The following is a 26,048-nucleotide window of genomic DNA, read 5'->3' on the forward strand; positions in this document are numbered from 1 at the left end:
TAGGTTGTTTCCAACTCCTTGCTATTGTGAACAAAGCTGTGATAAACATGGGTGTGCATATATCTGCTTGGATGTCAGTTATGGTCTCTTTGGGGTGTATTCCCAGTAGTGGAATTGCTGGGTCAAATGGTATCTCTATTTGCAACTTTTTGAGAACGTGCCACACCACCTTCCACAGTGGTTGCACCATTTTACACTCCCACCGACAATGAATAAGGGTTCTAGTCTCCACAACCTCGCCAGGATTTGTTGACTGCTGTTCTGTTAAATTTTGCTTATTCTTATTGGGGTGAGATGATATCTGATAGTTGTTGCCCAAAAGCCTTTTTAAAGAAGAGGCCAAATTGGATCAGCTCACACCCTATTGCAAGCAAGAGCCACACCCTAGTCTCAAATTCAAACCAGAAAAACACAGCTTTGCACAATCTGGCTATTCTACTCATCTTCCCATCCTGGAAATAGCCCCAGACTGGCAGCCAAAAGCTTTCCTAAAGATGAGGCCAAATCCGATCAGCTCACACCCTATCGCGAGCAAGAGCCAGGCAGTAAAATATCTTTTTTCCCCATTTAGTTACTCTGTCCATTTTTTGCCCCTTTCACTCAATGATGGACAGTTCTTAAGCCCTATTTAGACAATGATCAAGTATTGGCATGGCTTTCTCATATATGGAAAGTACATACTTTAGCACTGAGTACAGTACTAGAATCTATCATTTGTATTCTCGATGCTTTAGAAACTATTGCCGAAGATCAGGCATGAAAAGAAGATGCAAAAAAGTCAAGGTCTTTAATGTGTAGAAGTAGATTTAAAGACATGTACAGATCTACTAGTTATAAAGAGGACATTTACATAATTTAAGAAAATATTTCAGAAATTTTGAAAACACAACAGACCAGTTGTTCCCCATTCACAGCAGGCAGTTCCCCATTCACAGAAGCACTAGAAAGAAATAAGTGAATGACAGTATTCACATACTGAGTACCTGATATAATTTTTGCTTAATGACTTTACTACATCATCAACACACTTAAATCTTACAGAAAAATAGCGATGAAATGTGTTAATTTCTTTCAGGTAGGTTTTTTTTTTATCTGATGAAGAATGCTTTAAAACATAAAAAAAAATAATAATGTTGGCCTATCTCGATTTAAAAACAAAGACTTACCGAAGTATGGTAATTTTATTCTCACATGAGAACTAAGTTTATAGATTTCAGGGAAGATAAATGTTATGTAGGGATGTAGGATTCTTTAATAGAAAATAAACTACAGTGCCTATTTCCCACTGTTGATATTGCTGTATGCATTAAATGGCCAGATTACCCATTCAAATACTGATTTTCATCCCTAGAGGCTAAAAAATTCTGAGCATACATTATTATATATGGGATTAGACATTATTTGGCAGCTTAAATGGGATTAAACCAATTGTAAGAGCAAAATACAGAAAGATATTAATTTTTTTCTATAATTATATTTTATTAATGTTCATAAACATTTACAGAGATTTTGGGTTTCCATTCAATCATTGTTGCACTAAGAAAGATTAATTAAAACATTTTAGGGGTGAAAGATCTAAAAAGAAAATACATTAATTTGTTATGTGTCTTATCATTACGTTTCATTTTGTGACATCTTTTAACTTGTTCATTTATAACTATAGCACATATACTGAAGTAGGAACCATTTAAAGCAATATTGACAAAAGTGAAGTTTTCATGGAATCTCAACAGAATTTTACTTTGATCACTGAAACAGCTAAGTTCATGGACTTGTTTTCTTTGTGATAGAGGATATGAAACAGTCTTTTGGAAAAAGGCATAATTAAATTGTGGAAAAATTTTGTAATCTGACCTTGCTTGCTGGAAGAGTGTTTGAAGCACTTGCTGTAGAAGATCAAGACTATAGCCTTTTTTAAAAAAAAGTGATTACAGCCTACAATATGGATTACATCTCAACATCAAAAAACATCTTCATCACTAAACCATTAGGTAACATCGTGATAAATGGGGGAAAGATTGAAGTTGTTAAGGATTCCATTTTACATGGTTCCACAATCAACACTCAGGATCACAGCAGACAAGAAATCAAAAGACAAGTTCCATTGGGGGAAATGTGCTGTTAAGCACCACTCCAAAGTGCTAATGAGCAATTATGCAAATTTAAAGGCTAAGATATAATTGATTAAATTGTTTCGTTCCCTGCTATGCATATGTAGTTGAACAGTGAATAAGGGTGACAGAAGAACTGATGCTTTTGAATTGTGGTGTTGGACAAGAGTACTGAATATCCCATAGACTGCCAAAAGAACAAACAGGTTTGCCTTGGAAGAAATGCAACCAGGATGCTCTCAGAGGAAAGGATGATGACACTTTTTCTCACATGATTTGGGCGTGTTGTGCAGAGGACTAGTCCCTGGACCAGTATATCATGCTGTGGAAAACGGAGGAACTCAGGAAGAGAAGACCCTTAACAAGTTAGGCTGACACATGGTAACAGTGGGCTGGACCATATCAGGGATGAGGAGACTGGCTCAGGAGAGGGCAAAGTTCAGACCTGTTGCCCTTAAGTCTGCTGTGAGTCACAGTTGACTCCATGGCACCTAACAACAAAACAACATATTAAAGAAACAATGAAAACCACCTTTGTTCCATTCTTTCATGCTTAAGAAATCCATGAGTAAGAGTTAATCAACCACATGCAGTAGGATTCCACCACATAGAGGATTATCGCTGTGTTTGTTGCTAATCCTGCTAGACATGATTCTCATTGTAGAAGTGAAAAACATGTCACCTTCCTTCTATGTGTTGTATAACCAAAAAGTGTGTGTTTAATTTTTTAAAAATTAAACATATAAGTCTTTTATAACCTGCTTCTGACTCGTAGAGTTTCCTCTTCAATAAATCTCCTTAGGAGTTGGAACTCCGAAGTCTGTTTGGTCCTATTACCATGTCTTGGGAGACACCTAACCTTCATACTGTAGCTTAGGTGGTGACCTTGCTTCTCCTTTCAGGTTGGCAGCCTCGCTGGTTCCTTCTCTGTGGAGGCATATTGTCCTATTATGATTCTCCTGAAGATGCTTGGAAGGGCTGTAAAGGGAGCATCCAGATGGCAGTCTGTGAAATTCAAGGTGAGGAACTATGAGAATTGCCGGTTTTCATTTTCTTTCTGTCTCCCCAACAAACTGAAAACCTCCACCGGTCTCTACACACCTTTCTCCTCTGTTCCAGTAGTACAGATCAGAAAACAGTTTCAGAAGAGAGCCTTCAAATCAATCCTAAATGTGCAATCAGGTTTTTCAAGGAAGTTGGTTAAGAAGTAGAGTACAGTTGTGCTCTCTGCTCACCTAGTGTCATTCTTTAGTCACCGGCTCACCTGTGGCCAGAGTGTTACTTCTGAAACATTAAGTCTTTTTCCTACAGTAATTAAACCTCTACGTTTAATGAAACATTCCACAGCATCACCACCATCAGAAACTCAGAATAAGCATAAACCTAATAAACATTGAAATAACCTTCACTGCTTGGCGTGAGGATCTTGAGACCTTCTGAGATATAGCTGTGGAGGGGGGTGGAGGAAGAGTGGGTTTTTTTTTCTTCTCAAGGACCCTGAAGGATTCTCACACTTTCGGTTGCTTTGTCATGGAAGTAGAAAAAAAAGTAAATATTTCCGTCTAGATTAACCTTAAGGACTAGATAATAGCACCTTATTGGCATATAAACCTTTTTGGCCTCTGACATGCTTTATATACATACCAGACAAGAGATTCCTTCTCCATTATTTATAAAGAATCATAAGGGAAATTGAATGACTCATTTTTAAGCCAGCATTGTAATGATGCTTTGGAACCAAACAGATATTTTCCTCTAGATCACAGGAGAGACCCAGGATATTTAAAAAAATAAAAATATCTTAGTACAATCAGGAGCAGTTATGAGGGCCAGCATTATCCGCTTCCCTCTTCTTTTCTTTCTTTTTTAATCTATTTATTTAGCATCTATTTTTTTCCTCTTAAAAGACCCCTTCAGTAACTGGTATCATTTGAGTTCATGAAATTGGACTGGTGGAGGGCTACTCAAGATTTTTATGGCATTTTACCTCCTCTGCCTTCTCCCAGTTCACTCTGTAGATAACACTCGCATGGACTTGATAATCCCTGGTGAGCAGTATTTCTACTTGAAAGCCAGAAGTGTGGCCGAGAGACAGCGCTGGTTGGTGGCCCTGGGGTCAGCCAAGGCCTGCTTGACGGACAGTAGGACCCAAAAGGAGAAAGGTGAGTATTGACTGCCCTCCGTTCTGGAAACCTTGAGAACCACCCACTGGCATTTCTGATTTCTCCTACTTGCTTAACTCTGATAAGCTAGCAGACCTTTTTGCTCATTTGTGTTAGAACCTCAGCGGGACCTTAACCCTGTAAGAACCAATTTCTTTTCTGCTTTTAATTTTTTGTTGGTCCCATGTGTTTTCCATAATTAAATGCATGCTGAAATCAAGAGGGAAAAATTTGAGGTAATATGACTCTTGATACAATTGAGGTCCATTTCTTCATTTCAGTTTTTTGCCAGATGGTAAAACATACTGCAATTGAGATAGTAATGTCTCAGGAAACCTGAGATGCTGAAGATGATGTTGGGCAACACATGGCCCGTGGGTCACACGTGGTTTAAGCAGGAAATATTTCTCATTTTTTCCCTTCACATTCTGCTGGAAAGAGCACAAGCTTTGGGAACAGACGACTGAGTTCAAATTATGGTGGCTGTGTGACAGAAGAAGGCCTGATGTTGTATATAATGTGTCAGGTTGCTAACCATGAGGCTGCTGGTTTGCACCCACCAAGTACTTTGTGGGAGAAAGATGAGCAGTCTACTTCCATAGACTGATAATTTTGGTAACCTGAGGGTCACTATGAATCAGAATCTTTCAATGGTTGTGAGTTTGGATTTTTTTTTAATTGACTTTGGCATAGAAAAATTCCATGAGCTTCATTTTTCTCTTTAAAAAAAAAAGTTTATATTACCTGTATAAGGGAGCTCTGGTGGCCTAGGGGACAGTTTCCTCCCACATGATTTACTGCCTCTGAAAACCCACTGGAGGGTTAGGTGTGAGTCAGATCTGACTCCAGGGTACATACACAACAGCAACATTACCTGTGTAGAAGGATTGCCATGAGGATTGCTGTGATATCTGTGTATCACCCTGTCTGGCACCAAGATAACCTTCCCTGAAGAGCAGCTTTACCAGATAAGCCTTGGAGAGGGGTGTTTCCAGCCACAACACCCTGCCTGCCATTCCCCTTCCCTGGGGAGGGATGGATACTTAATTATCAGATTGCTGCTGCTTAATGCCCCTTAGGAAAGCATCATTATTAAACTGACACCACTTTCTGCTTGGATTGAGGCAAGGATGCCACTGCCTACTGCCTGGGTCTCGGTCAGCCTCCTACCTTCATGTGTGCACCTAAAGTTACTACAGTGGCGCAGGAGCTCTGGGAAAAGCATGACAAGTATCAAATGTCCTGACTCTCCAAGTAGACAAAGTAAAATGGCCTTCTCCATGCTTGTGTTTAAATCGGGAGCAGATTCTAGACTCCATTCAGTAGGTGGTAATGTATACCTTTTTCATAGAGAAGGAAGAAAGGATGGTGACAATTTTTAATGAGATCTCAGTACCAGAGTGGCTGGAATGCTTTGCTAATGAGGGAGCAGCACGTGGATTCACTTTAACAAACAGCATGCTGCACCTAGTCCTCAACCAAAGTAGTGAGTGTGCGTTTGGACGTTACTGCTGATGTTACTGAGTTGTGAGCAGAGCACTATATTAGCAGATAAGTAGCTATCATGACATTTTACAGATTGGAAAGACTAGGTAGGACCAAGATCAAAACTCTGAACCGTTGGCGTTGCTTCAAGTTCTATGTCTCCTTTATGGTCAGATGGTTTATTGTCTCCTTGTATTGGTGTTGATTCTGTGTATTGTTTCAAGAAATAATGCATATTACTTCTGAAGACTGGAATTTTTTTTTTAATTGAGATTTTAATGAAAGTTTATAGAGAACCTGGATTTCCATTCATTCATTGTTGAATATTTTCCTCCCCTCTTCTCCTCCCGCCGTTTACTTTTCTCTTTGGGGGAAAAGAAAATTCTTTCAATGTTATACAGTCTCCCACCCTAGTCCACTATACTATGCAGCTCTTATTCTGGACGCTTGTCATGCCAGTAATACCTAATCACTTGTTCTTTTTGTACAGTTCTCTCCCTTGTCTGTTTCAGTGCCGTGTAAAATTGTGTTTTCTTGAATCTGTATCTTTACCAGCATCATGTCTACAGCCTGTACTATAAATAACCAACTTTGGAGCTGACTTATGCTTTGGTGGCTAGCAAAGACTGACTAGCACATGATTTATTCATTTAAGAAACTTGATTATTATCATTTTGTTATTTAGAGTTTGCTGAAAATACTGAAAACTTGAAAACCAAAATGTCGGAACTAAGACTCTACTGTGACCTCCTTGTTCAGCAAGTATATAAAACAAAGGAAGTGACCTCCGCAAGTGTGTCCAATTCTGAGGTAAAATATTATTATTTTAGCCACTTGAAAAATAGCACCACAATAGCACACAAATGGTATTTACCTCTCATATAATCCTGGACTTTCTTGGACTTTATTATTTTTTAGGAAAAAGTAACAAAAATTGGTGTTTCCACAGATGGAAGCATCCATGTCTTCATTCCATGAATTTGGGGCTAATAAGGTGGTAATATTTAAACTTTATTAGTGCTGACTTACTAACATTTTCCCCCTAATTTGCATTACTTTCTTTTAGTAAAGCCGTACCTGTCTGACAGAATAGGTATTTTTCCAAACGTCCCTACTAAGATGCCAACCTAGTATCTGTGAACAATGTGTCTGTCACCGTTGAGGAGACTAACAGGATTCTATTTCGCTGTTATAATTGCTATTCATTAGGATAGATTAATACTTTCAAAGACCAAAACACAGCTTTTTGCTTTCCATCTTAGGAAGGATTGCAATTTTTAACATGTTTAATAAAGGTCTCTGGAGAGAGGATGAAAGACACAGGGGTTGAGGACTTTGCTTCATAGGGTTGCTATGAGTCGCCTGTGACTCGACGCAGTTAACAACAACAATAAAGGTCTTATTCACACACCCTTCAAATGTATATTGAAGTATCTGTCTTCTGATGTTAAGCAAAGAATTGAAATGATCATATTTACCAGAAGTCTCTGCTCTCAAATCTGATAAATAATATTTATTTTTTAACATGGTTTTATATTGACCCTTAAGTGGAAGTACACAGTGCTTCTGGTAAGGGAGGTGTTTGGAGTTTTTCTAATAAAGATGAGGTAACTCATGCCACTCAACATCCTGTGGGCTCTTGTAGTCCTTCAGCAGCTGCCTACTGTGTACAGAACGCTGCGGGCTGAGAAGGGTAGTGTACCTAAGAATCATTTCAGCACTACTCATGAGGGGTTTATAGTCAAAAGCAGTGTTTCTCAAATCAGAGCAGTTTCCCTGTCACAGGGACGTTTGCCATTGTTGGGAGAATTTTTTTTTCCATGGCTGTGTAACGGCTATTGGCATCTGGTGAGTGGAGGCCAGGGGCGCTGCTAAGCAGCCGACAGTAAACTGGCGAACCTTTACCCTCCTCATCCCCCCAACATTAGCCAGTGAAAAATATCAGTAGAACTGATGCTTAGAAGCCTCGGTCTAGAGGGAGGGAAAAATATGAGCTTAGCAATTTTTAGTTTATAGAAGTAGGTGCTGGCAGTAAGTACCTTGGGGACCTACTAATGAATGTGTAGTATGCAATGAACCACATCCCCTGATGGCTTGTTAAAAAAACAAAATTGAGAAAAACTTAGAAGTTACTAAGATGTGATTGCTGCACTCCCTCGTACAGATGAGGCCCACTTTCCTGAACAATTATCAATATCTATATCCAAAAGAATATCACTCTGGACAAATAACTTGTTGGGGGAAAAATCTACTTCAGTGTTTCAGAGTGATTATGAGGCTCAGTTGCTGAAGCCACTAGGACTCATCGGTGTGGAAAGCCGGAATACTCATTCTGAAAGCAAGTAATGTGGTGTTTGTGCTTTCTCATCACCATGAGAACCTTATTTGTTACTCCAGCAGTCAGAGACAATCTTGCATTGATTTCCCTGCTTGTAGTTCTATATCGTGTATATCAGCCCTTGTAGACTAGCTCTGTGGGCAGATCTGGCACATAGTATTGTTCAGTCAAAAGAAGTTGTTGCCTTCACCTGGAGTGGTGGGTGAGCATGAAGGGTCATATTGAGAGCAAGACTTATGTGAGCTTAAAAGATACATCTAACTCATTTAGTCATTTCTCTATATATTCTTTTTTAATAAGTAGTGGATGTACTTGTCCAGAAAACAAGATGGGTATATTGTTATGACTTAAATAAAATACTTCAAAGAACATTCCACAATTGGGCTTTTTCTTTTTTGGCAAAGGTAAGGGAGTCTTCCACTCTGGTTGTTTCGTAGGAGGGAATTGATGTGGGAACTCTGCTGAAATCAACCTGCAACACTTTCCTGAAGACACTGGAAGAGTGCATGCAGATCGCAAATGCTGCCTTCACCTCAGAGCTGCTCTGTCACACTCCCCCGGGCTCGCCACAGCTGGCCATGCTCAAGTCCAGCAAGGTGAGCCCTGCTCAGCCTGGTCACAGCAGGACGTGGGGGGGGGGGGGGAAGTTGAGAAGCCTAGGGAGTCATTAGCCCAAGTTGTGCTCTTCATTAGCCTTTGATGATTTATAAAGATTTTTTTTTTAGTAAACTTTGCCTTCTGTTACCTTTAATCTCCTTTCAGTTTCTCAAAATAGAATTTGAGAATCATTTATCTCCCGAATCGAGTCTGTCATTTCTTGCCATATTACTGCTAGAACCTGTCTCTAGTATATAACATCTTCCTCCCAACCTCCTGGCTTCAACTGAGTCTTGCCTACACTGTGCCAGCCTCCAAGATTTAATCTTCTCTTCCTTGAATCTTTAGGATTCATTTCCTAAAAAACATGCCTCTGGAAACTTTATGAACTTTGATAAATGTCAATAGTTGTAGAGGAGCTTCAGGCCTTTTGTTCATACAGTAGCTATGAGTCGTGCTCAACTCAAAAGCAATCAACAACAATAAGCGCTCCTATATACACCTCTGTTTTAGCCTCACCATGATTTATAATGATCTATGGCCTGGGACCTGTAGTGTTTATGGTTTCATTGTTTGATGTGGTGCCAGCTCATATTTGTAAATGTTTAATGAACATGACGGAGGTCATAAACTTAGCCTTTCAAAAAATTCGAGCTTCCTCAATATCATAAACAGAATCTATGTCACTGAATTTTACATGTAAAAATGTTAGTTTGGCAAATGTTTTTATCTGTGTAGATAATGCACTGCAGTTAGGGGGGAGAAAAAGACCACTATATTTTTTCTTAGAAATTGGGGACTGCACCTGTAGAGTGAGGCAGCACATATTATTGTCATATAGTTATATGTGATAGACTTCTAAATATGCTCTGTTGAAAGTTTAACAACTAAACTTTCATTTTCTTTTGCTTCTTTTAAAGATGAAACATCCTATTATACCAATTCATAATTCATTGGAAAGGTATGATGACTTTTTCTTATTCTTATTTCTAAAAATAAGTAAGACTATTCCTTGTTTTGTACATAGTTTTTCACATGCAAGCAAGATTCTACTGAAGATTATCCAAAAACGACTGGAACAGCACTTTAGCAGAGAACTGCCAGAAGTCCAGGCTGGGTTTAGAAGGGGTCATGGTGCTAGGGATATTGTAGCTGATGTTAAATGGATTTTAGCTGACAGCAGGGAATACCAGAGGAATGTGTATCTGTGTTTCATTGACTATGCAAAGGCATTTGACTGTGTGGATCATAACAAACTGGCTGACTGAGAAGAATGGCAATCCCAGAACACTTGATAGTTCTAATGCAAAACCTATACTTGGACCAGGAGGCAGTCGTCAGAACAGAGCAGGGGAACACTGCATGGTTCAAAATTGGGAAGGGCGTACGCCAGGGATGTATCCTATCTCCATACCTTTTTAACCTGTATGCAGAACAGATCACCTGGGAGGCTGGGCTCTATGAGGAGAAATGTGGTGTCAAGATTGGTGGAAGATCTATCAACAGTCTGTATCATGCAGATGACACAACCCTTCTTGCTGAAACTGAGGAGAACCTGAAGCACCTGCTGCAGAGGGTCAAGGACTGCAGCCTCCAATATGGATTGAGGCTCAATGTCAAGAAGTCAAAGATTCTCACCACTGAGCCAGTTGGAAGCATCAGGATGGATGGTGAAGAGATTGAGATTGTTCACAGCTTTAGTTTGCTTGGCTCCACAGTCAACACTCTTGGCACCAGTAGCTAGGAAATTAAAAGGCTCATTGCCATGAGAAAGTCTGCTGTTAGGGACGTCTCCAAATTACTGAAGAGCAATGGTGTCTCTCTGGAGACTAAGGTGCGTCTGATACAGGCCATGGTCTTTGCTATCACTTGTTATGCATCAGAGAGTTGGACAGTGACCAAGGAGGACAAAAGGAGAATTGATGCCTTTGAGCTGTGGTGCTGGAGAAGAGTATTGAGTGTATCATGGACTGCCAAGAAAACAAACAGATTCATCCTGGAAAGGGTTAAACCGCGTGGCTCTTTGGAGGCAAGGATTCTGAGGCTCTGTCTAACATACTTTGGACATGTTGTGAGGAGAGACCGGTCCTTGGAGAAGGACATCATGCTGGGGAAGGTGGAGGGACAGTGCAGGAGGGGAAGGCCCTCTATGAGGTGGATTGAGTCAGTGACTGGGATAATTGCGATGGGAGTGTCAGAGATAGTGCGATTGGCACAAGACAGAGCAGAGCTTAGGGCTGTTGTGTGCATAGTGTCACTCTGAGTCGCAAGTGACTCGACGGCACATCACAACAACAACAAATTCCTTGTTTTAGAAAGAAAAAGGGTGTTTTGATAGTATGGCAGTTTTTCCCATGACTGGAGGTTTATCAGAAGGAAACGGTGTCAGATCTCAGTGTGCCCGTGGCAGGTGATGACCCTTCACTCTGCACTGACTCATGCTGAGGATGCTTGCCCTTCCCTCAGCTGTGGTTCTCATCTCACCCCTGACTCTGAGAACCTTGGTGGTGCAGTAGTTACGCACTCTGCTCCTAAGCTGATCAGAGTCTTGGACTCACTAGCTTCTCCATGGGAAAAATATAGAGCATTCTGCTTCCATAGAGGTTTACAGTTCTGTACCCCTACAGGGCAGTGCTGTTCTGTTCTGTAGAGTTACTGTGAACTCTTGGAATGAACTCTTGGCGGTGGGTTTGGTTTGGGGAAGTATACTGAATTTGAAAACTTTTTTCTCATTGTTGACCGTTGATTTAAACATACCTTTATCCAGAAAAGGCTGTGCTAATTTGTTTTTAAAAAAGGAGGCTTGGGTACTTTTTTAAGTATAAAAAAAAGATTTAAAGAATATAAAAATCCAGACTATTCCTGTTCCTCTAAATGTATCCTAAGGAGCATTGGTGACTTACTAAGGAGTTAGTTTAGGAGTTGTACTCTTAACAGGAAGTTATGAAGTTCAAATCTACCAGCTGCTCCAGTGGACCAAGTTGGGCAGTCTCCTCCCATGCAATCACTTACTACCTCTGAAAACCCACATGAGGGTCAGCAATAACAACAACAAATATATCTTTGATAAAAACATTTAGTGAAAATGTCTATAGTTCATGTTATTTTGGGTTCTTTATCCAATTATTGCTCCCTCTCCCTTCTTATATTCCAGTGCATTGGAATATAGAAATATATGTATAGTGTATATGTTTTTAATATTTTATCTTCTTTAATACACTGTTGTTTACTAAGTTAATTTTTTTTTTGTAGATAATTTTTCCCTCTTCTGTATTTGGTTATTTTTTCATTATTTCTTCCAGGGATATCTTTATGCATTTTTGTCTTTTGAGGTATTTCCTGAAGTAGTTTTATATTTTTGAATTGCTGAACTGAGCTCTGGTATTTCCTTAGAAAATAGGAAGTATTTTCCCTGAGCTCACCAAGCTTGGTCCTTATTTTTATTAGAAGAAAAAAAAATTTTTTTTTATTCTGATTCCCCCCCGCCCCTTAACAGATGAATCAGCTGATCCTCTTACATACCAAATAGCTTTTTCAGTTAATGTAAAGATTAATAGTCCCTTCTGGATATATCAATTTTTTGCTTTTGGTTTTTGTCAGATCATTTGCAGGGAGTTCTCTGCATGTGGCTTCTAGACAGTTAACTGCATGGTAAACACATGGAAGTGGCGTAGTATTTTGAGTCCAGATGATAAAACATCTCCTAGGGAGACACTGAGGAAACTGAGAGAATTGTTCTATGTGGCACCTGGAGAAAGCTGATTGAAAAGCAAGGAACCGTCAATGACTGTTTCTTTACACTTTTGTGGAGTAGGACATTTGGGTGATTGGTGGTCATCTGAGGGTGCCAAGAGCTATTAATTGCTCTCCACTACAGCTGTGAGACAGGCCCACCCCTGGCATAGACAGACCACCTGCACTGGGAGGCAGGCAAGTGAGCTAGTCTGGTTTCAACCACTCAGATTTTTAACTGATGTAAAGGAAGCAGGAGATTGTGAACTCTCTTTCCACCTCCAAAAATAAGATTTACCTGAGCATCCTATTTGTGACCAAATAATTAGAGTTTTTAAATTTTTTTTTCCTTTTAAAAAAATTTCAGGCAAATTGAGATGAATAGTTGTGAAAATGGATCTTTAAGTATGGAAATAAATGATGAAGACGACGACCTAATGAAAAACAAGAGCTCCTTTTGTTTGAAATCTGTAGAGAGAGACTGTAGCATATCAAGTGAAGACACTATAGATGATCATGTAACAGGTAAACACAAAATGTTGAATGACTAAAACAAGCCTTTGAACAATAGGATCTTGACTGTTTATCCATGGTGTGACCCAGCACTTGGTAGGAACTGACCTCGAGATGGTGTACTGGGACATTTAATTAAACAGTATTCTGCTATCCTGTGTGACACAGTGTTTGTTGTTGTGTGCTCTGAAGCAGAAACCAACTCCTCTCTGACCCTCCAGTGGATTTTCAGAGGCAGTAGATTTCTCCCTCAGAGAAGCTGGTGGGTTTGAACCACATGCATTTGGGTTGGCAGCATTACTCCTTACCAGTGGACCACCAGAGCTCCCTGCTGTGATGTTTAGAAGGTACAATGAAGATCCTGATCAGTGTTCCTCCTGTGATGGGCATTCGTGAGCAATAACTGCTTGTGCTTATTTTTGATGGTATGACTATTTCACTGGTCGTTCACCCTGAACCCCAAAGTACTTTCAACTCAAAACTATCATGTCAGCATAAGAATGTAAAATTGAGACCTTCAGTTTCTCATACAGCTGTTTTCTTACTAGGGCCTAAACTGTCAAAATTCACCTCCCATGGTCAACTGTTGTTTACTTGGCCATCTTTCTGGTCAGCAAACCCAAATCCTGAATTTCATCCTATGGTAGGTCAGTAGTTGAGAATGCTGTCCTTTTGAATTTGCTAACTCCTTTGCACTGAAGCATTACTAATCACGAAAAGCCAATCCAAGAGCTTTTCAGGGTATTATAAATATTTAATAAATATTTTAAAATTTAACATCTTTTAAACTTCTCTTCCCTCGTCCAGAATAAGATACTTTGCTTTTATAAGTAAATTAAGGAAAAGAAAGTTCCCTGTTTTTTGGCTGTTAATCTGAGGTAATGGTAATATCATGATAGACAGTGAAGATACTGAGATTGTTAACACGCTGCCGCACACTTTTAAATTGACGACCATGCTTAGAAACACTTGTAGCCATCATTTGCAGCAATGTATTAACAGCTTCAGAGACTGCTTGGCTCCACAATCAATACTCTTGGTACCAGCAGCCAGCAGTCAAAAGACAAATTGCATTGGGATAGTCTGCTGCCAGGGACCTCTCCAGCGTAGTGAAGAACAACCATATCAGTCTGGAGACTAAGGTATGCCTGACCCAGGCCATGGTCTTTGCAATTACATGCTATGCATCAGAAAGTTGGACAATAAATGACTAGGGATGATAGAAGGAGAATTGATGCCTTTGAGCTGTAATGCTGGAGAAGAGTATTGAATATACCAAACAAGTTTGTTCTGGAAAGGGTAAAACAAGGGTGCTCCTTGGAGGCAAGGATTTAGAAGCTCTGTCTGGCATACCTTGGACATGTTGCAAGGAGGGGAATAATCCTTGGAGAGGGACGTCATGCTTGGGAGGGTGGATGGACAGTGCAGGAGAGGAAGACCCTCGATGAGATGGATTGATTCAGTGACTGGGGTAATGGAGTCCAGTGTGTCAGAGACAATAAAGTTGGCTCAGGATAAAGCAGGGTTCAGAGCTTTTGTACATGGGGTTGCTATGAGTCACAAGTGACTAGACGGCATGTAACAACAGTGGTACTCTGGTGGAATAGACTGTGTTTCACTGCCAACCAAAAGGGTGAATGTCAGGTGGTTTGAATCTACCAGTCACTGGAAGGGAGAGATCTGTAGAGAGAAATTGGAGCATATCAAGGGAAGAAATGTAAGGTGACCATGTAACAAGATTTACAGCCTCAGAAACGTAATGGAGGGTCACTATTCATTGGAATTGACTGAGTGGCGATGATAATCTGGAATAAACAATTCACAGGTTTCTTTCTTTAGTCATTGAGTAAATAATGCTGACTGGAGAATTTCCATTAAAACAGTATTTTCATTTCTTTGACTCTGTAATTTTATTTCTAGAAAGTTGTCCCCAGAGAATAGTCAGACTTAAGTGCTTTGGACAGGGATATTCCTTAAGGCATTATTTGCTGTAGTAAAATTTTGTAAACCTCTTAAATGACCTTTACATGGGCATGATACAGTGTTGTACAGTCATGAAAATCATAATTGAAAGAACGTTGATTGATTTTTAAAATATTCATGATACACTGTTCAGTGAAAGCAGGCAGAATATAAATCTGATTTTGTGTGTTTATACACGTGTGTGTATATACATATATTCTGTTTCACAGATTTTTGTTTCTGTTTACTAATGGTTATCTTCTGCTTTGCAGTTCAAGATGAAATAATGAAAGAAGATGGAGAAGGAAACTTGGGGAATCATGACAGTTTAGCACAGCCCGAATCAAACTCCTCTTATAGCTCAGAATCCCACTGGGAAGAAGGCAGCGAAGTCATCCCAACTTTCTTCAGTACCATGAACACCAGGTATCCTCAACCTCTAAAACCACTGGCAGTTGGAAATTAGCTTCTTTGGGGGAAAATCAGCCCTGGTGTCTCTTTCACATGTTGGCATTGTTTAAAAGATTAATTTGTGGTATGCCTGACTTCTTCTTTACTGTCTACCTTGTCTGAAGCAATGAATGAGAAGGAGTTGGATCCTGAGGAAACACCCTAGGAACAGATGATAGCTTGTGTGTGGGAGATTATCTTTGGGAACAGATTTTATTAGACTTTATAATGAAAAAAAGAATCAGTGGGTATATCTGGAAAATGAGGCCAAATCATCTGTCCTCAGCTGTTTCTATTACTGACTGCCTGTGAGTTGGCAGACTGCTAATTTTGTATTTTCGATCTTTCCTGTATTGCTGAATTATTTAGCTTTAGTGACATTGAACTTCTGGAAGATAGTGGCATTCCCACAGAAGCATTCTTGGCATCTTGTTATGCTGTGGTTCCTGTATTAGGTAAGATTGCAATTGCCTTTCATTTTTTAGTCTCTGGAGTCTCATTCAGTGCAATTATTTTTCACTAAAAATACCATGTACTGTGAATACAGTGAGATGATCTTAACTCTTTGTGTCAGTATCCCTTACAGTTAAAACTATATGACTTTAAAAATTTTTGCATATTTTAATTTCATTCTGATAATGCGTAAATATTGTCCTCAGAGCAGTATAATGAAAAGAGGATATTTTAATTTAAAAACAAAAGTGGAAGTAGTTGCTTGCGAAATAGATCTTCATATGTATTGATGGTGGTGGTGCTGTGCTATTGAGATGGCTGATTGCTAGTGACCCTATGTGATATAAAAACTGCAGAAGGCAGAGTTGCTGGTGTGTTAGAACTGCTGACCTGTAGGCTAACTGTTGCACCACTTAACTACTGTGCCAACAAGGAGCTCTTTTATCCATTGCTTCCGTGAAAAATTAAATAAGAAAATTTCTTAGAGATATTAAAAAGTGTATGCATAAGTTCTTTTTTAATTTACCCTTGCATTTGCTTCTTATAAAGTCAGAAACAAGGATCATTAGTGTGGTTTACTCAGTAATCCATTTAATTATGCTTTTTCATGCATATTTTAAAATTCCTGGCATTAACTTACGTTCAGTGAGATCTGTAGCACGTGGGTGTTAGGGTTAGATGAGTTTGGCAGCTGCATCTGCTCAGCGTTATATGACCCTCTCCAGACAAAGGAAATTTCCATCACCACCAAAATTTCTCAGTGCTGGTCAGACCTCAGCCCATCACCCAGCCAGAGAACACCATTTCTCTCACTATACATTAATTTTTCTTATTTTACAACTTACATAAATGGAATCATGCAGTATGTACTAGTTTTTGTGTAGCTTTTCTCTCAGTGTACTTTTAAGATTAATCCTTATAGCAGTTGTTAATTTCCTTTTTATTGCTTAGGCATACTTTTTTGAATGAATATACCATAATTTGGTTACTTATTTCCCCTAGTAATGAACATTTGAATAGAACCCAGGGTTAGCTAAACTGCACAGTCTGAGGGTACAATTACCAGACAGCCCTTACTTCTGACACCAGCTGAAAGTTCAGAGGGTTCCCCAAAACCATCTTCATGTTTAGTAAGTCACTGAAGAACTTACAGAACTCATTGAAAGCTGTTGAACTCAAAATATCAGAGAAAGTTCCAAATAGGAAGCTTCTGTTTTCCCCAGCTGTATTGCCCTCCACCATATTGAAGTGTGTAAAATAGGAACGGAGTATTGGGGAAGCTTACTCAAGCTTCAGCATTCATAGTTGTTACTGAGACATTATTAATTGGAAATGGCACAGGACCAGACAGGGTTTTGTTTATTACATATAAAGTGACCATGAGTTGGAGTTGACAAGATAGTAACTAGTAGCAAATTTCATAGTCATGACTGATGATTGTTTACTCACATGGTTGAACTCCGTCTCCTCCACGGCATACCCTCACAGTGAGCTGATAGGACATGATTGGGTGTGTTCTGGTACCATCAACACAGACATTTCTGTCACTCAGGCAATTCCAGGTTAGCACTCACGAGCTAGGACCAAAATAAATCAGACCTCTCTTGCCTCTCGCATAATATATATATTGTTATATACTGTGTAACATGGGAGAGGCCAGAGAGTATTATTCTAAATGAGTTAACTCAGGCTCATAAAGACAATGTAAGTAAGATGTGTATGCACAGTAAGATGTGTATAAATGTCCAAAAAGAGAAGGGGAGGGGGAAATCACAGGGTCACAGAGTTTAATGGGTGAAAGAATTAGGAAAGATCCAGTTGGGGATCTGAAAAGATGGAGTAATAGTGGCCATATATCAATGGTGATTAGTTTTATAAGATGCAATGTATGGGAATGATTGTGTGAAACACATGTGAATGGGGAGGGGTATAAAACTTCAAAAGTAAGGGGGGGGAAAGGAAAACCAGACCTCTCTTTAGGCAAGGCCAAATTTCTTACTATACAAGTAGTTTCCAGTTTGGGCCTATTACAAATAAAGCTGCTATGAGCATTTTTTTATCCTTTTGTGGGCATTTATTTTCTTGAATATTTAGGAGTGGAACTGCTAATTCTTAGAGTAGATGTGTGTTTTAACTTTGTAAGAAGCTCCTGGAGAGTTTTATAGCATGGTTATGTAATAATACACTTTAACCAGCAATGTGTGAGTGTTAGTGATTACATAATTGTACACTTTCACCAGCTGTATGTGAGTGTTCCTGTTGCTAAACATCTTCCCCAGGCAGCATTTGGTGTTGCCAGTATCTCACTCACTAAGGCTTAAATTGGCATTTACCTGATGGTAATATTCAGGAAGTTCTGGTGGCCTTGTGGGTAAGGAGTTTGAATCCACCAGCTGCTGCACTGGAGAAAGATGGGCAGCCTCATTCCATGCCATTTACAACCTCTAAACCCACTGAAGTGTCAGTTAGGAGTCGATTCCAACTCAACAGCAATGAGTTGAGCTGTAAACGCAATTAAGTACTTTTAAATCTGATAGTCATTGCTATATACTCCTTTATGAAGGATGCCTTCAGATGTTTAACTGATTTTTAAAAGTTGTTTTAAGAGTTGTAAGAATTCTTTCTATATTTTGGATAAAATTCCACATTAGATTTATGCATTGTGAATATTTTCTCCCAGAATGTTAATTTGTCTTATTTTTTCGTGGTAGTGTCTTTTGAAGAGCACATGGTTTTAATTTTTATGAAGTCCTGTATCCAATTTTTCTTTCATAGTTAGTGATTTTAGTGTCCTAAGAAACTTTTCCATAGGTTTTCAGAGACCTGCTATTTCAGAAGTAGATGGCCAGTCTTTCTTCCTAGTCGATCTTCATCTGAGATCTCTTTAAAATCTGTCCACCATGAGTGACCTTCCTGGAATTTTACACACTGGTGGCACAGCTTTTAGTAGCACAAGACCTACAAGTTACTTCAGTACAGCAAACTGACAGACACATGCTGTACTAAACAAGCAAGAATACAGATATCCAAGCTGCAGAGTAATTAGCAGTATACTAGTCATTCCCCCAGTAAAACAAACTGACAGATAAGTCTCAGATTAGAAGGCTTCAAGTTCGTATACCAAGTACCAGCTCTGAGGAAGATTTTCTCTCTCTGGCAAGTCCTGGAGGAAGGTCCTTGTCTCTGAACATCTCAGAGGAGAGCTCAAGAAGATAATAAAATTTTAATAGAATATGTCATGTCCAAGAATTGGAGAATGAAAAGAGAAGAACTCAGTTGGCATTTCGCAAGCAGAACTGAGAACCAAATTGAGGCCTTGTGTTAGAATACTTAGAGATGCTATGAGCAAATCTTAAACAATCCAGGAAGCACCAAAAGAAGATGGAGGGAATAAACAAGTCATTGTACCAGAAAGCACTGACTGACACTGGAAAATTCAGGATGTACCATATGAACAAGAGCCAGTGAAGGAGGAAATGGAAGCTGTATTGAAGGCATTGGCAAAAAATAAGGTCCTAGGAATCAATGGGATACCAGTTGACTTGTTTCAATTAACACATGCAGACCCGGCTGTACTCACCAGTCTATGCCAAGATATTTGGAGGACAGCTTCCTGGCCTACTGTCAGGAAGAGATCCATACTTGTTCCCATTCTCAAGAAAGATAATCCAACAGAATGTGGAAATTAATGAACAATATCATTAATATCACATGCAAGCAAAATATTCTGAAGATCATTCAAAAAGGGCTAGAACAGTACACAGAGAACTGTCCAGAAGGTCAAGCTAGATTTGGAAGAGGTTATGGACACAAGAGACATTGTTAATGTCAGAGGGATCTGGTCTGAAGGCAAAGAATACCAGAATATCTACTTGTGCTTTATTGACTATGCAAAGGCATTTTACTGTGTGGATTATAACAAATTATGTCTAACATTGAGAAGAATGGGAACCCTGTAAAACTTAATTGTGATTGTGCTAAACCTGTACCCAGACCTAGCTGTTGTGTGAACAGAGCAAAGAAACACTATATGCTTTAAAATTAAGACAGACATGTGTTAGGGTTGTATCTTTCTCCATACTTACTCAGTCTGTATACTTTGCAAACTATTTGAGAAGCTGGACTCTATGAAAAAGAATGTGGCATCTGGGTAGTAGAAAGACTCATCTATAGTCTTTGGTATGCAAATAACATACATAACCTTGCTTGCTGAAAGTGAAGAGGATTTGAAACAGTTGCTACAGAAGATCAGACACTGCAGCCTTCAGTATGGATTGCATCTCAACATGAAGAAAACAAAATCCTCACCAGTGGACAATAGGCAACATGATAAGTGGATACAAGATTGAAGCTGTCAGCAAATTCATCTTACTTCAATCTCAATCAGTACACTTGGTACCGGCCGTCAGGAGATCAGGAGACATATTGCACTGGCAAAGTACATCCAGGGACCTTTCCAAATTACTGAGGAGCAATGATGTTAGTTTGAGGACTGAGGTGTGCCTAAACCAAACCATGACCCTTTCAGTCATTTGCTGTGCTGCTGAGAGCTGGACAGTGAATAAGGATGACAGAAGAATTGATGCCTTTGAGCTGTGATGTTGGAGAAGAGTATTGAGCATCCTCATGAACTGCCAAAAGAACAAAACAGATACATCTTAGAGAAAGTGCAGCCAGAGTACTCCTTGTAGATAATGTCATGCTTAAAAAAAGATGAGGGGTCGGCGAAGGAGAGGAAGGTCCTTATCCAAGTGGATTGCTGCAGTAGGCTCAAGTGCATCAGGGATTGTGAGGATGGGACAGGATAGGATAGGGTTCAGATCTGTTGTGCACGGGGTCTCTATGTGTTGTACCTGGTTCTGTGGCACCTAACAATAACAACAACAAAAAAGAAATCTTAGCCTAGACCAAGATCACAGAGACAGCCTCATGACATGATTTTCCTCTAGATGCTACTTTTCTCTTTGGAGATTTTGTTTGTGGTCCATCGTGGAATTAGTGGTATGAAGGAATGTGTTGAAGTTAATTTTTTTCATTTGTTTTCCTTATGATTGAGTGTTCAAGCATCATTGTTGAAAGTATTCCCCTCCCCTCGCCCCCTTTATAGTGGTTTAGTGGCTTTGTTGCCTTTAAGTGTGCAACTGTTTACGGACTTACTCTTCTTTTCCATTTATCTGTTTTTCTCTTCCTTATACCAGTGCTACAATGGCTTAATTACTTTACCTTAATGGTAAGGCTTGAAATCAGATCATGTGAATCTTCCAATTTGTGTCCCCATTTCTAGATTACTTTGACAATCTTAAATTCTTTGCATTAACATACACATTTTAACTTTCTAGTAGCTATTAAAGAACCTTCAGGGATTTAAATTAGATAGTGTTTAGTTATACTAGTTAGGGGAAAATTGTCTTCTTAAACGACATTGAGTTTTCTCATTTCTGAATATGCCATAACTCTTAATTTATTTTTACTTTTTCTTTATCATGTTTTGTGTAATTTCTGTTGTAGAGATCTTACACATCTTTTGTTAAGAACAAATTTTAGACTTTCATATTTTGATACTATTATAAAAAGTCTTTCATTTTCAGTTATTCATTAAAGCATATACACATAATTGCTTTTTTTTTTAAAAAAAATCATTTGTTTCTTTTCCTGAGTTCTAGCAAATTCATTGAGCGTTCTTATTTTCTCTTTTGGCATTTTAGCAGCACATCATTCTTCTTGCCTTTGTTTTATTTTTTCAGTATATCATCTTGTCCTAGACTATTATTTGAGCTACATACATAATCTAAAATTTTCTGCTAGGCACGGTAAAACGTAAAGATAAAACACAAAATTCATTTTAATGATGTTTCACTCATACATCCAAAATATCATAATTTTAATAATGATAAAAAGAGTCATTGATCAGGTATCTCACATTCTTTTATGATCTGAAGTCTTTGAATTCTGATGGGTAGTTTTCACTTACCTTCCGTCTCCATTTACCCGATCACAGTGCAAGTACTCAATAGCCAGAATTCTTTCTAGTGGCTCCCATACTGGGCAGTGTGGTCCTAGCATTACAGTGGTATGATACCTCTTCATCTCTGCTGCCACTTGACAACCTCATTGCAATTACTCAGAGTAGAATAATATAAAAATATGATGATAGTATCCCGAAAACCTGAAAAACTTATGTTTAGACAATTACTAAAATGCAAAAATGAAAGTAACTGGAAAGGTTAAAAATATGAAAATTATTGTGGACAGCATCTGCTATACTCATTGATACTATTTAAAATTTTAATTGAAAAAAAATATTTTTTCCAAACATGTTTTCTTTTAATTCTTTTTCCCAGATAAACTTGGCCCTACAGTGTTTGCACCTGTTAAAATGGATCTTGTTGGAAATATTAAGGTGGGTGTACTGGTTTAGGGACTTCTAGTGGCTTAGTGATAAGGAATTGCACTGCCAACACAAAGGTGTATGGTTCAAATCCTCCAGCTACCCTGTGAGAAAGGAATGGGTATTCTCCTCCCGTGAGGTTTACTGCTTCTGGAAAGCCAGTGAAAGGTCAGCTGTACGTCAGTTCTGACTTGATGATAAAGAATAACAGCAAATACTTGTTTGTAGAAGCTTTTAAATAAAGGGGGGAGGGGGAATGTTTTCAATATTTTTTGTTTGACAATAACTCATGAACAAGAAATGTATTGAATTTCTTTCAGAAAGCAAACATTTTATCATACTTTGAATCTTAATAAGGGAATTAGTAAGCCCTTATTGTTTGCTGGAGTTAAGCTCTCCTGAAGGTGCAATATTAATTTTAAACACGAGATCAAGGTTTCCCTTTTCATGCCTTAGAGCATAGATCAGTGGGATTTTACTTTTATGTCAACACTGTTACTATGAAGTTCTGGGCTTCTACAGTGGTAAATCCTATTTTTCCAGAAAGTGTAGACTTGTGCAGTAACCATCTAGGGCCCAGGACTCAGAAGATCCTGTTTCCTCCCTGTGGAATGAGAGAGTTGTTTTACACTCCATAACTCCTGTTAGAGTTTGTGTCCTATTTTAAATGTAGATTAAACATTGCCTTCTTGAGAATATAATGAAATATCTTATCCGAATATATAATGGAATATTTATCTGAACAACTGATTAGACTTCACTTTCTTTAGAAACTGTGTTTAGGAGGAATAGTAGGAAATTTTTTTCCAGAACAGACAGTTATTTAACATTACACTCCGCAGGAAAGGTTTCTCACAGGGCAGCTATGATTCAGAGGCAGGGGTGGAAAACCAAGCAAACAATGCTTTAAAACCCCAAGAAACTTAATTCCCATTCAACCTCCTAAGAATTCTAAGACAAAAACCTAGAATACCTTGGAAACATAAGGACAAAAGGTAATCAGGGCTTCATTTATTATGGCTTCTTAGAGACATGATTGCTAGTATTATAAATCATAATACTTATTTGCTTGTTAATATTAGAGTTTTTAACTTGGATCCTTCTCCTTTTCCTTCAGAAAGTAAATCAGAAGTATATAACCAATAAGAAAGAGTTTACCACCCTCCAGAAGATAGTGCTGCATGAAGTGGAGGCGGATGTGGCCCAGATTAGGAACTCAGCAACAGAAGCCCTCTTGTGGCTGAAGAGGTGAGGCAGCTGGGACAGGGCAGCTGCACTTAAAAGCCAGCTCCATGGAAATGTCATCAGGAAATAAAAAATTGTTATACAGAGGAGATTGTGCTGTGCAGTGCTGCCCTCATTGCACAGCCCTTCCCAGAAGGCCTGGTGACTACAGCATGAGCTTTTGTTTGATTCCCTCTTGATGATTAATACTATTCATAAGCTCATTGCCATGTATGTGATATCTACTCATTGTGACCATGGACACTCACAGGACAGAGTAGAACGGCCCTGAGGATTCTCTACGCTGTTGTCCTTGTGGAAGCAGGCTGTACATCTACCTCCCACAGAGCGCCTGGTGAATTTGACCCACTGACCTCTGTAGCACAATGTTAGTGCTAGGGTGCGGAAGCGCTTCACTGCTCACGTAAAGGTCAGCAGTTCAAACCTGTTCCACATGGCTGTTCCACAGAAGATGTTGCACTCAGCATCTTTAAAGATTTTAAACTTTGGAGACCTGTGCAACACTACTCCCCTGCCCTTCAGAGTCTCTATGAATCAAACAGACTCTTTGGCAGTAGGATTGGGTATTAACAGTGTGTTTAATGAAAAGGCAATGAAGAAAACCCATTTTTCTTTAATATACTGGTTCTCAATCTTAAATGGAGTGCATGCTGAAAAATACATATTGCTAAGGTCTTTTCTCTCAGATTTTCCAATTCACCCCGCATCTTAGGCTGGCTTCTCTACAGAAACAAAATCGGTGAAGCTTATACATATAAAGAGGGAATGAGGAAAAGTTTGTATTCAATAAATGCCTCTCACCGTTGTAGAAGCTGGCAAGTCCCAAGTATGTGGGTCAGATATTAGAATAAAAGTTTATTCTGACTCCATAGCTGCAGAGACTGAGGAGTCCAGGGTTGATCAGGCAGCAGGCAGTTGTCTGTGGAGGCTGACAAATCCAGTTAGGTGAGCAGTAAGTATAGCAGGCCATTGCCTCAAATCCAAAGAGCCTGAAGTCAGGTGATGATGAACAGATGCTAGATCTTGATTGAGCAAAAAGCAAGAGAACTCTGTTAGACACCTGTACATATCCAGGACAGGCCACATCCCCCAGGAAATTCCCTTTCAACTGGTTTGCTGCTCATCGCAGGCTCTGTCATGGAGGTGATTATATCATGTCACATCTCATGAAGGAGATGAGTACGTTCTAACTGCCAGCCAGAGAATCATGGCCAGCCAGGCTGATACACACCCTGACTGTCACAGATCCCTGAACAGAACAAGGAAACATTGTGTGGTTTACAGTAAGGAAACATGTATGTCAGGGTTGTATCTTTTCTCCATGCCTTCTCATTCTGTATGCTGAACAGATCATTGGAGAAGCTGGGCGGTATGGTAAGAGGAACAACGTAACATATGGATTGGAGGAAGATTCATCAACAACCTGAGTTATGTCAATGACACAGACTTGCTTGTAGAAAGTGAAGAAGAATTAAAGCAGCTCCTGCAGAAGATCAAAGACCATAGACTTTAATATGGGTTACAGCTCAACATCAAGTAAACGAAAATCTTCACCACTGAACCAATAGGCAACATCCTGATAGATGTAGGGGAAAAAAAAATAAATTTGTCAATGATTTAATTTTGCTTGGATCCACAGTCAACACCCATGATTGCAGCGGTCAGAATCCGAAGATGTGTTGTTGCAGTCATTGGGAAAATCTATCAGGGACTGCTCCAGAATTCTAAAGAACAAGGATGTCAGTTTAAGGACTAAGCTGTGTCTCATTGAAGCCATGGTCTTTTCAGTTCCTTCCTGTTCATCTGAAAGTTGGACAATTAAATTAATAAGGAAGATCAAAGAAAGTGTTTGTCTTTGAATTGTGGAGTTGGGGAAAAAAGTATTGAATATACCATGAACTGCCAAAAGAATAAACAAGTGCATTTTAAAAAAGGTGCTTCCTAGAGGTAAGGAAGGTGGAAAAAGGTTCCCTTACTTTGGTCGTATTTTCAGGAGGAACCCATTCTTGGAAAGAGACATCATTCTGGGAAGGAGAAAGGGTACAAGAAAGAAAGGAATGAATTGACAGAGGGACGACGACACACGGGCTTGAGCATGACAGAGACTGAGAATGGTGCAAGACAGGACAAGATTCACATCTGCTCATAGAATAGCTGTGAGTCGTATAGGCAACTCAGTGGAACTTAACAACCTCAGTAGCAGATTCTCAAATGATGCCCAAACTATTGATCCTGGGATCATACTTTTTAAAAAGCAACTTTGAATATATCTGACAGTATGAAGAGTCTGAATATGCTAAAAGGAAATGACAACTCAGAATCTACTCCCATATAGCTTGACTTTTTCATGATGTTTGCAAGGTTTTATTGAAATAGAAGCTAACAACCTACCATTTCTTTATACTTATTTTAATATAAGGGAACTTTAAAGGTAATATATCTTCCTCTTTTCTGTTTTAGAGGTCTCAAATTTTTGAAGGGTTTTTTGACAGAAGTGAAAAATGGAGAAAAGGATATCCAGACAGCCTTGAGTAAGTGCTCATTGCATGTTGATTGACGATTGGATGTGGAAGGAGACCCGTGCAGGATGAGACAGACTAGAGGGAAAGTTT

At 39.1% G+C, this 26,048-nt stretch overlaps 1 protein-coding gene across 1 annotated transcript in view; it reads left to right on the forward strand.

The window, feature by feature from the left end:
* PLEKHA8 (pleckstrin homology domain containing, family A (phosphoinositide binding specific) member 8) overlaps positions 1-26,048 on the forward strand; it is a 64,709-nt gene that overhangs the window by 3,617 nt on the left and 35,044 nt on the right. The window contains exons 2-12 of the mRNA XM_006896138.1: positions 2,989-3,130; positions 4,118-4,273; positions 6,444-6,568; positions 8,534-8,692; positions 9,614-9,654; positions 12,793-12,950; positions 15,173-15,326; positions 15,720-15,805; positions 22,145-22,203; positions 23,309-23,439; positions 25,897-25,967. Coding sequence (XP_006896200.1) covers positions 2,989-3,130; positions 4,118-4,273; positions 6,444-6,568; positions 8,534-8,692; positions 9,614-9,654; positions 12,793-12,950; positions 15,173-15,326; positions 15,720-15,805; positions 22,145-22,203; positions 23,309-23,439; positions 25,897-25,967 — 1,282 coding nt within the window. The remainder of the gene's footprint in view (positions 1-2,988; positions 3,131-4,117; positions 4,274-6,443; positions 6,569-8,533; positions 8,693-9,613; positions 9,655-12,792; positions 12,951-15,172; positions 15,327-15,719; positions 15,806-22,144; positions 22,204-23,308; positions 23,440-25,896; positions 25,968-26,048) is intronic.

The sequence above is a fragment of the Elephantulus edwardii genome, unplaced genomic scaffold (genome assembly GCF_000299155.1).
Source record: "Elephantulus edwardii isolate Elephantulus edwardi_28Jun2011 unplaced genomic scaffold, EleEdw1.0 scaffold00182, whole genome shotgun sequence".
Classification (NCBI taxonomy): Eukaryota; Metazoa; Chordata; class Mammalia; order Macroscelidea; family Macroscelididae; genus Elephantulus; species Elephantulus edwardii.